At 40.3% G+C, this 15948-nt stretch overlaps 1 protein-coding gene across 1 annotated transcript; it reads left to right on the forward strand.

Moving 5' to 3' along the window:
• Window positions 1-3791: 3791 nt before the first annotated feature.
• LOC129244393 (collagen alpha-1(I) chain-like) lies at window positions 3792-15180 on the forward strand. Its single transcript, XM_054882014.1, has 10 exons — window positions 3792-4041; window positions 10243-10293; window positions 10358-11229; window positions 11293-11716; window positions 11781-12580; window positions 12645-13184; window positions 13244-13577; window positions 13657-14791; window positions 14853-14946; window positions 15016-15180. Exons 1-10 carry the CDS (start codon window positions 3792-3794, stop codon window positions 15163-15165), a joined length of 4650 nt encoding a protein of 1549 aa, XP_054737989.1. The 3' UTR covers window positions 15166-15180.
• The last annotated feature ends 768 nt before the right edge of the window (window positions 15181-15948 follow it).

A 15948-nucleotide genomic window follows, 5' to 3' on the forward strand; every position in this document is an offset into this window, starting at 1 on the left:
CACTTCATAGGGTGCACTGTTTGTCGAAGTTGAAGAGTTATGAGTTCTTGGCATCAAAACTGATTATCAGGGGTGATATTTGCTTTTTTGACGCAGTAAAATGGGCAGTTAAACATTTGACCCAACTGTGCGCAGACCATTGTTTCATGGGCAGGCAATCAGTTATTGCACTATCACTATCGCGTGTGACAATCTGCTGAGGATGAATCGTTCGATGCATCTTTGTCTCGCTTGAAATGATTTGATGTTTCTTGGTGGGATTAAACTAATGTCAGTCTCATGCTTGGTATCTGTTCACGTGTAGTTTTTAATGATTTGGCTTTTGTTTTACTGGCGCTAGCACACTCACTTGCCTGGCAAAGATTACTTGATTGGAATATACTTTTTTTTGTGTTGTTTTTTGTTTTGTTTTACATAGCAGAATATTTTATTTACTTTTAAACAATTATCAATGACTTACTAACCCCAATAGAAAAATCAGAGCGCTCGCTCTTTGTTATATTTTTATGACATTGTGAGTCTAAAAATATCAGTCCACCTAAACATATGAAGTAACAGCTGAACAGCCACGCTTCAACCAGCCGGCCGGCTTACAAAAACGCTTATCAGTCTGCTTGCTGCGCATGGAAATACGCAAACACCAACATTTATGCCGCCAACTGGGCGAGTATAAGAACGACAACATAGGAGCGCAAGATCTTTAGAACACTTCGAGAAAAACAAAGAATTTTGCTGTGCTCATATCATAGCATACAAGCTAATACTCCTCACTTTAACGCACATTTCTTTCTAATTGAAAATATGCTCTCCTCGCAGACTCGCAAACGCGTTGATCACACGCCAGCGCTCTTATACGTAAACGAGCCATACGAAATTCGAATAGTTGCAGATAGTGATGGTGGCCTATTGAGGGCTGTTGCTGATAATTCTCAAACTGAATTATTTCTTGTAGCGTTCTGAAGTTAAGGCAATTGCTTTCAGATTTTCGTTTTTCATCTGCTGTGATCAGTGAGTGCTATAAAAAGCCAAGCGCGTCTTGAAAAAGCTTCAGTTCGTTTGGTTTTCGGTTGGTTTAGATTTGGTCCCGGGTAAGAAGTGATTTGTGTGAGAAAATAGTGAGAAGTGCGGAACGGAAGTGAAGGCAACAGCTAAACCTAGAATAGGGGTCAGTAGGCCATGTAGCAGATTTGCATTTAACGCAAAAAGGATACTATAAGGGATATTGAATTACAGAATCGGAAAGTTGTAAGAAGTGTTTTGATAATTGGAGAACTGTTAATAAAAAGTATAAAAATGGCAAGCATAATACCGGAAATATTGCTATAAATAAAATTCATATGCATATAGATGAGAGTGTGTGTGTGCGTGTAGAAATACGCAAAGCATATGATTACATAAACGTAAATGTGACGCTAACCGGATATTACATTTGTGTGGTTTGATTTGAAAACAAAAAAAAAAAAAGATGCTGTTGAAAACACTTTATTATAATGGTGGTTTTATTATGAAATTTTAATTCAAATAAAATGAAAAAAAAATGTATGTGACAAGGATTATGCAATACTACAAATTGTGGAACACGTCCGCGAATATGCAGCCACTTAAAGCAGCGAGATGTATTTAATTTAAAAGACGGATTTTTGGTTTTAAATTAAAAAAAAATAAATATTTGAGTAAAAAAAATTATTTCAATAAAAAATATTGTAACACTTTTTTTAATAAAAACTAATAAGCTAATAAACTAAAATTTCAAATGCTTGATCTGCAAATTTTGAATAGGAAATGAGTCGCGCTATAAAGTACACAGTCGCCTAACAGTTTTTTAAGTTGTACGAGGATTGCTATTTATGTTTTTGCTCTTGGCCTAGTGTTGTGAGGCGACAATGAATTTTCTATGAAAAAATTAGACAAAATATATTTTAGCATAAAGGCGCTTAGCACGTTTCGACGTGTGAGCTAAGGTGATTTCGAACAATTTAAAAATCTCTCTGGAAACGCAACTGGACCAAGGTGTCTCGGAAATTGGTTCAAATGTATGCACAAATGTATTGAACATAATTGGTATTATTTTGAAAAACAGTAAAACCATTTTTAACCACCAATGCTAGTTTTCCCATTCTTTGATCAAAAACATAAATAGCATCCCTCTTATAGTACTGTTTGAAAAATAAAACTGAAAATTAAAGGTCGTGCATATTCGAATTTCTCACATTAAATAGCTTGCGTTTTATTGAGTCAGTGGTTAATTGTGTGAAAAAAAGGTTTTGGGAAAACGGTTTTAAAAGAGTAATCGGTTTTATAGTTTCAATGTTAACTTTATTTAAACAAATAGGCAAGAAAGAGGTTTGAATTGGTTTTAAAATAATGTTTCTTAGAGTAGTAATAGCTTTTCATTTTATTCTCGACTTGGTTTGACATGAGTGATACAGTCAACCGGTACTTAGTAGAGTTAAATTATGAGTTCCAATGGATAACTAGATTCTAACTTAAGAAAAAAGAACATTTAAAGAAATTGTATGCGAGTATTTGATTAAATTTTCTACATATTTTATTTGAGTCCTAAAACCGATTACCTTCAACATTTAAGTAATTGCGCATACGAGCGCTCTGCTGCATACCGGAAACATTTCGAAATTATCAAAATATTATTTTTAGTTGTATTCCTTTTGTTTGTGATTTAATTTTTAATTAACGAAAATGTACCTGCAAATACATAGACAATTAACGCACACAGCCAAGTTCTTAATCGGGGACAAAGCAACAAATTTCGGTCATTAATAGCTTCAGACATACCAGCAACAACAAAAAAGAGTGAACTCAAATCTATGCTGTGGCTTGATAAGAGCCGCCATAGTCCGTATAAATCGAATCAAATATGCGGGACAAGCGGGAAAAAATTTTAAAGCGCGTATACAAACACACTCGCACGCATACACAATTAATCAAAGCAAATACAAACACACATATACATATGTGTGTGTGGCCATAAAAAACAAAAGTAATACAAACAAAAACAATAGTAAAAAAAGCTGACTGCCGCTTTTTTGGACAAAGGCATCCCACTTCTAATGGCTGTGTGTGTGTATGCGTTTTATCAATTCAAGTTGATGACCTCGTCCAAATAAACTGAGATTACTGTGGATTGGCCGAATGAATAAAAAAAAAAACAAAAAAAGAAAAACATGGAAAAAAATGAAACTAGTCTCTGTTGCGATGGGGACGTGTCGCGTTCAAAAATGTTTTTAGCGCATAAAAACACACACATAAAGCAACGAGAACGACTTGTTCAAACAAATGGTGGCAAAAATAAAAAACTGCACTTGCACTGCGTTCACTTTTGTGAGCGTGTTGCCTACGAGCAGCCGGTTGACCCAGTTTGGCTGCAGTAAAATCGAAATCGAAGCGTTGTCGCTACGCATTGCCCGTTGATGCGAATAGCAGATTTCGGATTTCGGCTTTTAAATTTCGTTTTTTCGGCTTTTAGTCCTTTCATGACATTGCCATTTCCATTTCTTTACCTATAGTTTGTTATTAAAGCTGTTTTTTTTGTTTGTTTTTGGTTTACGCTTGCTTATCTAAATCCTGTCATTCAAAAAGATTTGCTTGTTTTTTGTTCACATTTTTCTTTGTTTTATACCTTACATTGTTTTTATCTATTCCACTGTGCAGTTTATGATGCAGAAAATGACCTTATGAATACTTAATCCAAAGCATTTTGAATTTTTCGCGATTCAAAAAAATAAAAAATAAAAATAAAGATAAATAAAAAATAACACCTAGCAAAACAAAAAATGAGATTCAAGCCTTTACATCTCCTATGCCTCGCATGCGTTCTGTGCGTTTTGCTTGAGTGTGCTTGGGCGGAGAACTCTGCTGGAGCGCATGTAGGAAAGCGAAAAACACGTACTAAAAAAGTGAAAAAATACCGTAAAGCATTTAATGAGCGACCGCAAGCAGAGGAGCCGCAACCGGAAGCCGATTTACCGGGCACAGATGAGTTCGAAGCATACGATTACAACAACTACGAAGATGTCGACGTGGGTGAGTATAAGGAGAAGTTGTGTGGAAAGGAGTAATGCAAATAATAATTTAAGCGAAAGCCGGAAAAAATGCATTTCACATCTTTCACATAACCATCAAATTATAGAGCTCAAGTTTCATTATACAGTGAAGGACATAAAGCTCTTGTTATTTCATGCATCCAGAAAAAAGGCGCCAGAAAATACTTACTCGAACTTTTCTTCATTGGAAAGCGTAACTTTTATCAATAAAAATGAAATACAATTTCATTCAAATGACTTTGAAGAGAGTTCTGTGTTCCTTATATAGGTATATACTTCCAGGACTGGCTGTGTATTAATTCTTTCTGTTAACTAACGTTACAATATATTTCCGCTGGATTTATTTTTAAAACACGCAATTTTAGTTTTTTACTTTCTTTGAATGCATATCATTCACTGAATGCTAGATTAAAATTTCAGAGAAAAATTCACGGAGTTATGTGGCTTCAAGCAAAGAAGTCAGGTTAGGTGAACTTGAGACATAGGAAACTTAAAACGAATTTTAGGGATTTATTTCGAAACATGGAATTTTAGTTTTTTACTTTCTTTGAAAGCATATCACTTCCTGAATGGCATATCAAAATTTCAAGGAAATCAGAGAAAAACGTACGAAAATATGTAAATTTCTAAATAAGCGTAGGAAAGTTATTGTTTCGTACTATCGCGCTGTTGGAGAGGCTTTTTGGAAAATATCAAACTACTGATATTATATCAATTTCTTTATGCACTTAAAGTTCAAAGTAAACTATAAGTAATATTTACTTATGAAATTCAATCGCCCTAGCCACTATTGATTCCTACCTCTACGATTTCTACTCATATACACCTCGAAGCAAAACAAATTTTTATATTGTTTTAAAAATTCAATAATAATTCAAAAATATTCTGTGTATATCCCAAACAAATATTTTCCAATGCATGCCTTTTTATTATTAACATCTTTTTCATTGACGTCTATCGAACTTCAGCAATTCATCTCTGTGATATGCACTTACGCACACACACATATACGCACGCTTTTAATGACATCTCCATTCAATTTCAATTGCTCAGCTGACAACCTCGTTTGTTGCTAATTGGAGCGCAGTAAACTTTTATGTTTGTTGCACGTTCAAGCAAGCAATCTTATTGCAACATCAAGGAAAAACACAAAAAAAACTAAAATAAATAATTTCGCTTTACAGCGAAATCTATGTGAATGATGCAGAATTTGTGTCAAATACGAGAATAGCGCATCTGCAAATCATCAAATGGAATCAATGAATGGACACAGAGAATGAGTCCATTGAAGTGAGTGTGAAATCGATTAAGGCATTCGATGATTTTCTTAAGGGAAAAGCGAATGCATATGAATTAATATGCAGGTCAAACGGCTAGTGTTTGTTTTTATGTTTGTAGATGTGCAGATGGAAATGAACTGATTAAAAGTTGTATACTTTTCAAAGGCAGGCAGGCAGGCCAGGCAGAAGAGAAAAAAGCAGAAAATATGAGTGAGCGATAGGCACGTCTATGAATATATTTGCGTTTTTGTGCGTATTTAGATTATAGATTTAGACATAAACCTTTTTGATAGATAAAAGCATTAAAAAAAAAAATGATATTTGCGTATAAACTTTATAAGGTAGAGCGACTGTACTGCCTGGGTGGTGTATGGCAATTTTTCCGCCTTAGTATGTCAGTCGTTGATGGTTGTATGAGGAAGAGGTTGCTGCTCGCTGCTAATAAGTTAGCTTGTTAAAGGAATGAATCAATTTTAGTTTGTGATGCTGAATAATTGTTTTTACTACCTGTTATACCTCATGGAAATAAGTATATGTGCATGACAATTTATGTGAAAAAAATATATTTCAAATGAAATAAAATTTATTGACTTATTTTTTACTTATAAATCTAATCAAAGCAATTAAAAAACAATAAGAAAAACTTCATTTTTTTTTTAACTTACAAAAATAAAAAATAAAATGAAAAAGTTTAATAGGAAATAATTATATGTGCATTTCACAATTTTGTCGCATTTCTTGCCGAAGTTCAATGATTTCAACTTATTTTTTTTAATTTAATAATTAATATGGTTGCCTTTGGCTGAAATAACTTTGTTTAAGCGAGTGGGCATTGAGTCGGCCAATTTTTCTAGCGTGGATTTGCTAATTTTTGCCCACTCAGCGACCACAGCATCCTTGAGGTGCACAATGGACTCAAACTGACGTCCATTTTTGTAAACCTTGGCAGAAAGTATGCCCCAAAGGTCCTCTATTGGATTAAGGTCAGGACTTAATGCTGGCCACTCTAAAACATCAATATTTCGTGATGAAAAAAACATTTTGGACAAGTTTGCAGTATGTATTGGAGCATTGTCCTGCTGAAAATTCCACTTGTCAGGATAAAATGTTTCCGAATAATCAATGAGCTCTTGGTCAAGAAGCTGTATGTACATTTCCGCGCTGGTTCTTGTCGGAATAAAGCATATTCGGGACTTTCCAGCATATCCAAAGGCAGCCCATACCATTAACGACCCTCCACCGAAGTTGCGTTTGTGACGGGTTTGTCGGGGCAGTCTTTTATCTTGCCAATACTTGTGGCAGCCATCTGGACCGTCTAAATTAAATTTTTTCTCGTCGGAAAAAACCACATTTCGGAACTCGTGAGTCCAAAATTTGTATTTTTCCGCCAATGCCAAGCGGGCCTTAAGGTGACGTGGTAGTAGCTTTGGTACAGGCTCTCGCAAAGCATATGACAGATTCTTATTTTCGCAAATTATTTGGTTGACTCGTCTCCTGGAAACGTTGAGGTTCAGATGGCTGCAAATTTCGCTGCAGGACATCTCTTTTTGGGCAGCAAGACGCCAAATCTCCCTTTTGGAGCGTTCTTTAAGAGACGTTGGTCGGCCGCTGCGCTTGCTTTTACCATAACTGGATGCATTTTTGCAAAAGTTTGCTATGGTGTTGATGTGACGATCTACGCGGGAAGAAATTTCTGCAATTGTTTTGCCACTTTCTCTCATTCCCAGGATCAAACCACGCTCTTCAGCGGTCAAATGGGTCCCACGTGGCATTCTACAGTTCAATTCAACAACAATATGACAATTTCTAATTGCTCACGCTTTTAATTAATTACTTACGTGATTAATAATTAAAAAAAAATTAAAAAGAATTGCCAAAATATTTTAATGTGATCGCGATCGCTGCCAAATACCCACTAATGTCATATTGCACATATACTTATTTCCTATGAAGTGTGCTATGATGACACACAAAACTATGATAACGGTACCGCGAATGGTGACGAAGAAGAATTTTACAGTAATATTCTTGCAGTAGGCTCAATTGTGTATACCAAAAATAAATAAAAAATAAATGTACCGTTAATTTTAGTAGAGATACAGAAAAAAAAATTTGTGCACATATACTTATTTCCATGAGGTATTATTGGCTTTACCTTTGTCTAAGCTGCTATAGAGTTAGGTTAAAGAAAAAAGTTTTAAACCCCCGTTGGGTCTTCTATCGTCTGCTGCCGAAAGCTAAAAGGTGTGACTATTGAGTAATGTGAGATAAGTGCTGCTAAGCTACCGCTAACGGTTTTGTGTAAAGTTATCTTCCAAATGTTGTACCTCTCACTTCTGTAAAAAAATACTGTAGATAATTCGTTCAAATTACAATTTATTTCGCAGGAAATATTGGGCCTAAAAATTTTACGCTTGAAAAGGAAATCTTTTTTGCAAAAATATGAAATGTAAATGACACACATTTATTGGTACAGGAGTAAAAAAAGCACGAAAAATATAATTAAATTTCAGAACAATACATATAGAACTTTCGATACTCGTGGGTTTGTGCACCTCAACTGAGCTTCTGAGGGTCACTGAGGTACAAATCAACATTACCACCAACACGCCTTTGATGAACTTTGTGATGTAGCGAGAAAAAGAACACCCAAATTCTGGAGGAAAGGTCGTGGGCTCTTCATCAAGACCATACGCAGTTTCATACAAAATTCTCGGGTATTAAATTTCGAGACGAGTACAACATTCCAGTGTTAGACCATAAGCGCGGTGCCTTACACTGTGCCACTCTTATATCTTTCATATGAATACAATTGAATTAAAATGAACAAGATTTGAGTCTATTGACTGACAGGAGAAGATTTCCAGCACTGTTAGGCTAGGTTAGGTATAGCTGGCTGATCTGAATAGATCTCACATAGACCGTTCCAACACTGTTACGAGAAGTGGATGATTCGCTTGGAATGGGGTTGGGATAGTGGTGTGGGGTATATTTATACACGGGGACTTACTAACTTATTGACTTAACTTAATTTATTTATTTGTTATTTGATTTTAATAATTTGTTAATGAAAATATGGTTCATTTTCGTACAAAGGCCATATGCTGTTTCAAGGCTTGTTTTATAGCCCATTAAATTCTGGTATAACAAAGTGCAAGTTTGAAGCGACTTAAAATTGCATGGATTTTTGACAATTCCTTCTGCTGACGGTGTTGGGTATTTTCTTCCATACAAAAAAATGTGGAGCAGGCGTTAAATGGAGAAAATGCACAAGATCAGGACTAAAACAAATTCTCAAAAAATCAGTGTGATTTTTAGTCTACTTGAAACCTGCACTTTATTGTACCAAAATTCAATTATCTATAAAACTGCATTCCCGAAATTTTTGTAAACGTTCTGATTAAAAGTTTGATATTTTGTTGCAAATCTGCCGAACTTTTACAAATTTTATACAATGCTCGCAACATTGCCTTATATGGTTTTTGTTGTAGTGTGAACTATATTTAGAAAAAAAAAAAAATAAAAGAAATAACAAAATAAATAAATAATTAGTTAAAATTTATTTTCATGTAATCTTGGCGCGCATTCCAATCGACGAGGCTTGTTCGCAGGCAACAATCTTTGCGTCAATTGAATCTTATACGGGAATAAATGCAAATCAATGCGGATAATTCGTTGTAAAGTGGTCCGAGCAATGCCCAACTGCTGAGAACGGCGATTTTGAGATGTCCTTGGCGATGGCTTTGTCGGTTTTGATTTAGCCTCTTTGGATTAGAAAGAGCATCACCAGTCTTCGTACAAACGTTTAATGGTGTTCTTAGAAGGCGCACTTTTCACATTATTTAATTTTTTATACGCACGTTGAGTTTTCACAATTGATTTCTTTTGTTGAATGTAAATTTCAACAATTTGGGAGCGCTTGCGTGGCGTTTACTGTTCCATGGTAAAAATCTGCTTAGACTGACGCTTCCAACGCGGTATGTAATTAAGCGATCTGATGTCTCCGTCAAAAGATACAGGGTTGCCAGATGGGTCCGTTGAATATTGGCAACCTTGTATTAATATTCGCCGCCAGCGAGAGTGATTATACCTCATTAAACTGGTATAACTCAGTATTTACAATGCTGCCAAATCTTTCTTCTGATATTGGCTTATTAGGCTGTGAATTGGCTTTGTGTTCACCTTCTTCTCCTTCTTCTCTTTATTGTTGCTGACTTTAGACTAAAAATAAAAACAAATGCAAGCAACTCGCGTAGTTATACCTGAAAGCAGTCATACTAATACTCATTAAACGTTTCCAAACAAATGCAATTTTCGCAGATCTTTTCCAATGCTGCCAATGTTCGTTATCCTGATGATGAGTCGAAGAGGGCTTTTAACGCAAGTGTGTACGAATATATGAAGAGTAACTGTATTCAATTTTTTGTGTAAAGTAAGACCACTGTATTCCTGAGACTCGTTTCATAAGTAGATTACCATATAAATAAATTGTATATTCAACTATTCTTCCGAAATTACATTTGCTTGATTTGCAACTGATGAAATGGGAAATTTTTGCTATACAAAATAAATATATACATACCGATGGGAATGTGTGTATGTTTATAATTGTCTCGATTCTCATGTTGACAAAGCGATAACAAAGTTGTAATAGCATAATGAAGATAGTAATGCAAGGATGAAGATTGTTCTTAATGAAAAGTGCAGTAGCAGAAATTAATTGGAGTTGCACAAGTGGAACACATGTCGGGAATATTTACATTACTTATGTGCGCTAGTAACTATTTGCTTTTAGATGGCGTAAAACATTAGCACACATAAACATACATACACATATATACACACTTTTACTAGCTAAGTTACTAGCACAACCATGTAAACTATGCGCTCTCTCTTTCCAGATGCCGACGTGAATGTAGGCGGCACTAACGGTTTCGATACCCATCAGGAAGGTATAAATGTTCATTCATGTTTTATACAACTTTATTGACTTATTTGCTTCCATACATTTTACAGCAAGCAACCCGTCGAATATGCCAAATGTTGAAGCCCCCGCCAACGTTGTGGGTGCTTTTTCATGTCTGTATGAGGGTAATTGGTATCGCGATGGTGATGAATTTACCAGCGAGCGCAATGGCTGCACAAATTCTTGTTCTTGCACTGAAGGCAAGGTGATCTGTCGCGAGACTGAAAATTGCATGCACATCCCACCAGCAACTTCCACCACAACAACTACCACGACGACAGAGCCTAATCTCCCAGCTACCGCTGAAGACAATCCTTATGCTGGCGTTTCCACTGGCCCACGCGGTTTACCTGGTTATCCGGGTGCACAAGGTCGTCCGGGAGAGGGTGGTATACCTGGTACACCTGGTAATCCAGGTGTGCCTGGAAATCCTGGCGTGCCTGGCCCGATACCGGATATGAGTTATTATCACCAACAGTTGGCCGCTGAGTATGCAAATTCGGATAAGGGTCCGAGTTCGTTACCATTCGTTCCGGAGTTTCAGTATCTGCAATCATCTGTGGGAGCTGTCGGTCCACGTGGTGCACCTGGTAGCTCAGGTCCTGTTGGCCCTCAAGGTTTTCAAGGCATGCGTGGTGAACCTGGCGAGCCTGGACCACAAGGTCCACCTGGTTTGATGGGACCACGCGGTTTACCTGGTCCACCAGGTAAAGATGGTTCTCCTGGTGAGGATGGTGAACCTGGATTGCAAGGTGCTGCAGGTATACCAGGGCCACGAGGCTTACCCGGTATGCCGGGTATTCCCGGTTTGAAGGGGCATCATGGCTTGCCTGGTATTGATGGCGCAAAAGGTGAGCTAGGTGCTCCTGGTGAGAAAGGTGGCACTGGCCCAATGGGTGCTGTTGGCCCTACAGGCCCACAGGTATGTTTTACTGTTGAATTTCCTTTTGTTTATGAAAATAGATATATAGTTTTTATTTGACAGGGCCCTGCTGGTCCTCGTGGGGAGCGTGGGCGTGAAGGGCCACCGGGTCCACAGGGCGCCAGAGGATTAGATGGTAATCCGGGTGCTGCAGGGCAACCTGGTTCTATTGGCAAGCCTGGCCCACCAGGTTTCCCTGGTAGTCCAGGTGCCAAAGGCGATTGGGGACATCCAGGACCAAAAGGTGATCAAGGATTGCAGGGTCCACGCGGTGAGGCTGGACGTCCAGGCGCTGCCGGCGAGCCTGGCATGTCAGGACCGCCTGGTAAAGATGGTTTACATGGTGACAAAGGTTCGATGGGTGCACCTGGTATTGCAGGGCCGCAAGGTTTTCCTGGACCCCGTGGTCCGGATGGCATACCTGGCAGTCCAGGAGAACCTGGTATAAAAGGCACACCAGGGCAACCTGGCGAACGTGGTTATAAAGGTAATACCCATGTTTTGTGTTTTATTTGTAAGGTCTTTTAAAAACAAAATTATAACTTTTCCAGGCGATCAAGGTATTAAAGGAGAATCTGGTCAATCAGGTCCGCGTGGCTTACCAGGTACGGTAGGGCCGGAAGGAAAACGTGGTAAACGCGGTATGCGAGGACCTACCGGACCTTCAGGCCCAACTGGCGAAAGAGGACCGCAAGGATTGCCTGGAATTTCTGGTCCAGATGGTCCTATTGGTCCAAAAGGTACTCCCGGCGACCGCGGCATACAAGGACCACACGGCATAAAGGGAAGTCCAGGCGATGTTGGACAACCCGGTATACCAGGAGTTCAAGGTTTGCGTGGTTTGCCAGGACGTATAGGACCTCCAGGAAAACCTGGACCTGTGGGTGAGAGGGGAATTCCTGGCGCCGATGGAAGGCCCGGTGAACAAGGTCTGCAAGGATTGCAGGGACTACCTGGACCAATGGGCATTCCTGGCGATAAAGGCTTCACCGGAGAACCTGGCAAAAATGGTGAGCCAGGTCCACCGGGTCCTCAAGGGCCCCATGGAGATAGCGGTAAAGATGGTTTGCCTGGCGCACAAGGCCCCCGTGGTCCTCCTGGTCAAGATGGGGAGCGTGGAGAGTCAGGCACTGCTGGGCCCAGAGGTTTCCAAGGTCTACCTGGCGCCGCTGGTAATCCAGGCGCTCCAGGAAAAGATGGATCTGCCGGACCACCTGGCCCACAAGGTCTTGTTGGCCCTTCTGGATTACGTGGTGAACGTGGTTACCCTGGTGAAAGAGGTCCAGTAGGTCAGCCTGGAACACCTGGAGAGCGTGGAGAACCTGGTGCGCCAGGGCATGACGGACCACCAGTAAGTATAATCGAAGAAAAAGCATGCTTTTTCGAATAACAGTTCTTTATTCAATATAAATTAGGGTTTACCTGGAAAACTAGGATCTAAAGGACATATGGGAGCGCCGGGAATGTTGGGATTGCCTGGTCCGAGAGGACTTTCTGGGTTGCCAGGAGAAAAAGGTGAGCGTGGTAGCATAGGACCATTTGGTCCGGAGGGTCCACCAGGCCGTCCAGGCGATCGTGGCCCACAAGGAATTGTAGGACCACCTGGAGCACCCGGTGAATCAGGAGAAAGGGGTGAGCCTGGAAGCCCTGGGCAACCAGGTGAGCAAGGAGCAGCAGGTGGCCCTGGTGAAAGAGGACCAATTGGTTTGCAGGGCCCACCAGGTTATCCTGGAGCCCCAGGCTTGGCAGGATTACCCGGAGCAAAAGGCGATCGTGGTTTAATGGGTATCAAAGGCGAACAAGGCATGCTAGGACCTCATGGTCCCCCCGGTGAGCAGGGTTTGCAAGGTCCCGTGGGCTTAAGTGGTTTGAAAGGTGCTCGAGGTGAACCAGGACTCAGGGGAGAACCAGGATTAAGCGGATTGCCTGGCAGACCCGGTGATCAGGGTCAACCCGTAAGATGTTTAGTCTTTGTTGTCAACATAAAGACAAATGATAATGAACTGTTTTATAGGGACAAACCGGAAGCCAAGGGTTACCTGGCGTGGCTGGATTCCCAGGAGCTAAGGGAAATCCTGGGGAACCCGGTAGACCAGGAAATCCAGGATCTCAAGGTTTGCAAGGTGCAACTGGTTTGGAGGGACAAAAAGGTGAAACAGGCAGTGATGGACCTCCTGGGCCAGCGGGTAATCCAGGACCACCGGGTAATGTTGGTGAACGCGGAATGCCAGGCTTGCCTGGTCCACCAGGCGCGGCAGGTTTGCGTGGCTTAAGAGGAGTTCCAGGTGAAGCAGGTCCACAAGGTAGACCCGGAAAGGATGGTGCACCGGGAGCGCAAGGCCTGCAAGGTATGTACAAATTTTAGTACAAATAAAATTAATTTAATATTGTAGAGTCTTGGTAATAATGTTTGAATATTACTTGTAGGACCACAAGGCCTACCGGGCCCAATGGGTGAGTCTGGACCTGAAGGACCACCTGGTAAAGCTGGACCTCCTGGAATTGCTGGTCGTGTTGGTGATAAAGGACCTCAGGGACAAGTAGGAAATCCTGGACCACCGGGAAATCCTGGTCTGCCCGGTCCACCTGGTGCCATGGGGCCGGTAGGTTTACAAGGTGAGCGTGGACCAAAGGGTGATCTTGGTTTACCAGGTGTTGAAGGACCACAAGGCCTGCGTGGCAAATCTGGCCCACCAGGTGTTGAAGGACCAAAGGGTGAACATGGTGAGCCTGGTCCTAAAGGTATCAAGGGTCATCGCGGTCTTATCGGTTTACAGGGCATGCCCGGCCAAGCAGGTCTTAAAGGTGACTCAGGTCCACCAGGCATACCCGGTCAGCCGGGAAAGTCAGGAGAGATGGGAATGCGTGGTCCACAAGGCCGCGATGGCAACCCAGGGCCTATGGGCCCGCCAGGTCAACCTGGTCCACGTGGCTTAAGCGGCGGTGAGGGTAAACCTGGACCCATGGGACCCGCCGGTCCCCCAGGACCACCAGGCTCACCTGGAGAATCGGTCGGATACGATGTAGCTGCACTTACTGCTTTACTCAATCAAGGCCAAACAAAAGGCATCGACTTCCAAAGTGACCAACCGAATCTCCTACCAGAAGGACTTTCCGATGACGAAAAGGAAGCGATGGTAATCAAGGCGTTCGAACACTTGAAGGCATCTTTTGAGAGATTACGAAGACCCAACGGTCAGCAATCGGCACCAGCCAAAACGTGTCGCGATCTTTTCGCGGCCTATCCTGACTACAAATCTGGCGAATACTGGATCGATCCAAATGAAGCTGATCCACGTGACGCTATCTTGGTGTATTGTGAGCGTGAGACGCGCGGTTCGTGCATACTACCGAAGCCACAAGAAACGCCAGTGTTAAGCTACAAAGGCGCTGAGAGGGAAACGTGGCTGAGTGAAATGCCTGGAGGTATGAAAATCACCTACAAAACCGATTCGCATCAGTTGGGCTTCCTGCAATTGCTTTCCGCTAAGGCCTCACAAAGAATCACTTTCAATTGTCGAAATACAATTGGCTATTTAGATGAAGACAAAACGAACGATCGGTAAGCGGAAAAAAAGTTTACTTGCTGTGTCGGTTTAATGTTACTTATTGTTTCATTTTAGAAATGGCCTAAAGCTGTTGTCATGGAATGATGCAGAATTAACGCCAAAGGGACCGCTGCGTCTGCGCTTTGAAGCAGAAAGCGATGAATGCAGGGTAAGTGACAGAGGATTTCTTCCACCACGACTTATTTTTTTTATAAACCTTTTCTTATTGCTTTTTCAGCATCGCTCGAATTCTTGGGCCAAAACGGTGATCACATATAAAACTGAGAAGCCACAGAGGCTGCCAATTGTTGATGTTAAAATCAGAGATGTTGGCGAGGCTAATCAACAGTTCCGCATCGAATTGGGTCCAGTATGTTTTTATAATTGATAGGAATACACAACTCTCTCGCTCTCTTAGGTATAAGATATAAATACTATACTTTACTTGATTTATTCTTTTGATATTTTGTTTTGACTATAGCAAAGGGCTCTCAAAACGCATTGTAACTTAATTTAATGCTTTTTAATTTTACTTCTTCAACGTCTGAATGCTCATAAATTTCGATGTAACTCTATACTGTTGGCATATTTTTAAGGACAATAAATGCACTTTTTTACGTGAAATGATTTTAAACTTTATTTTGAAGCCTCGAATTTTCAAAATCTATTGGCCCACCGTTCATAAAGACAACCTACTTCATTTTCCTACTTTCCTACATTCACGTTTCCACGACATTCGGTTCTACGTAACCGGAACGACCCGGATTTATATCCGGCCAAGGACTGTCACTTCAACAGCATTCCTCGTTATGCTCGGGGAATGTTATGCTGCTACAACAACAACAACCTACTTCAACCCTGTAAGTTGTAAAAGGTTTCTAGTTCTACTTCCTGATTTATAAATTAGGTGGCAACAGCATTTCATGTTATTTTAAAATTTTCCTAATCCCCTTTTTTTAAATCCGTATTTCAGTAATTAATTGCATCGCGCAATTATTCACCATATTCGTATGAAAATTATGCCGTTAGCGGCCATAAAAACGTTTTGCTTTCATTTTGGCTTTATTTTTTATTTTAAGCAAATTTCGTACAATATACAAATATTAAATTCAGTTTAGTAATTGATTTATATTTTTTCTGTTAAAAATTATGTGGCAACGCTATTTTTTAT

Source organism: Anastrepha obliqua, chromosome 4 (genome assembly GCF_027943255.1).
Source record: "Anastrepha obliqua isolate idAnaObli1 chromosome 4, idAnaObli1_1.0, whole genome shotgun sequence".
In the NCBI taxonomy this organism is placed as follows: Eukaryota; Metazoa; Arthropoda; class Insecta; order Diptera; family Tephritidae; genus Anastrepha; species Anastrepha obliqua.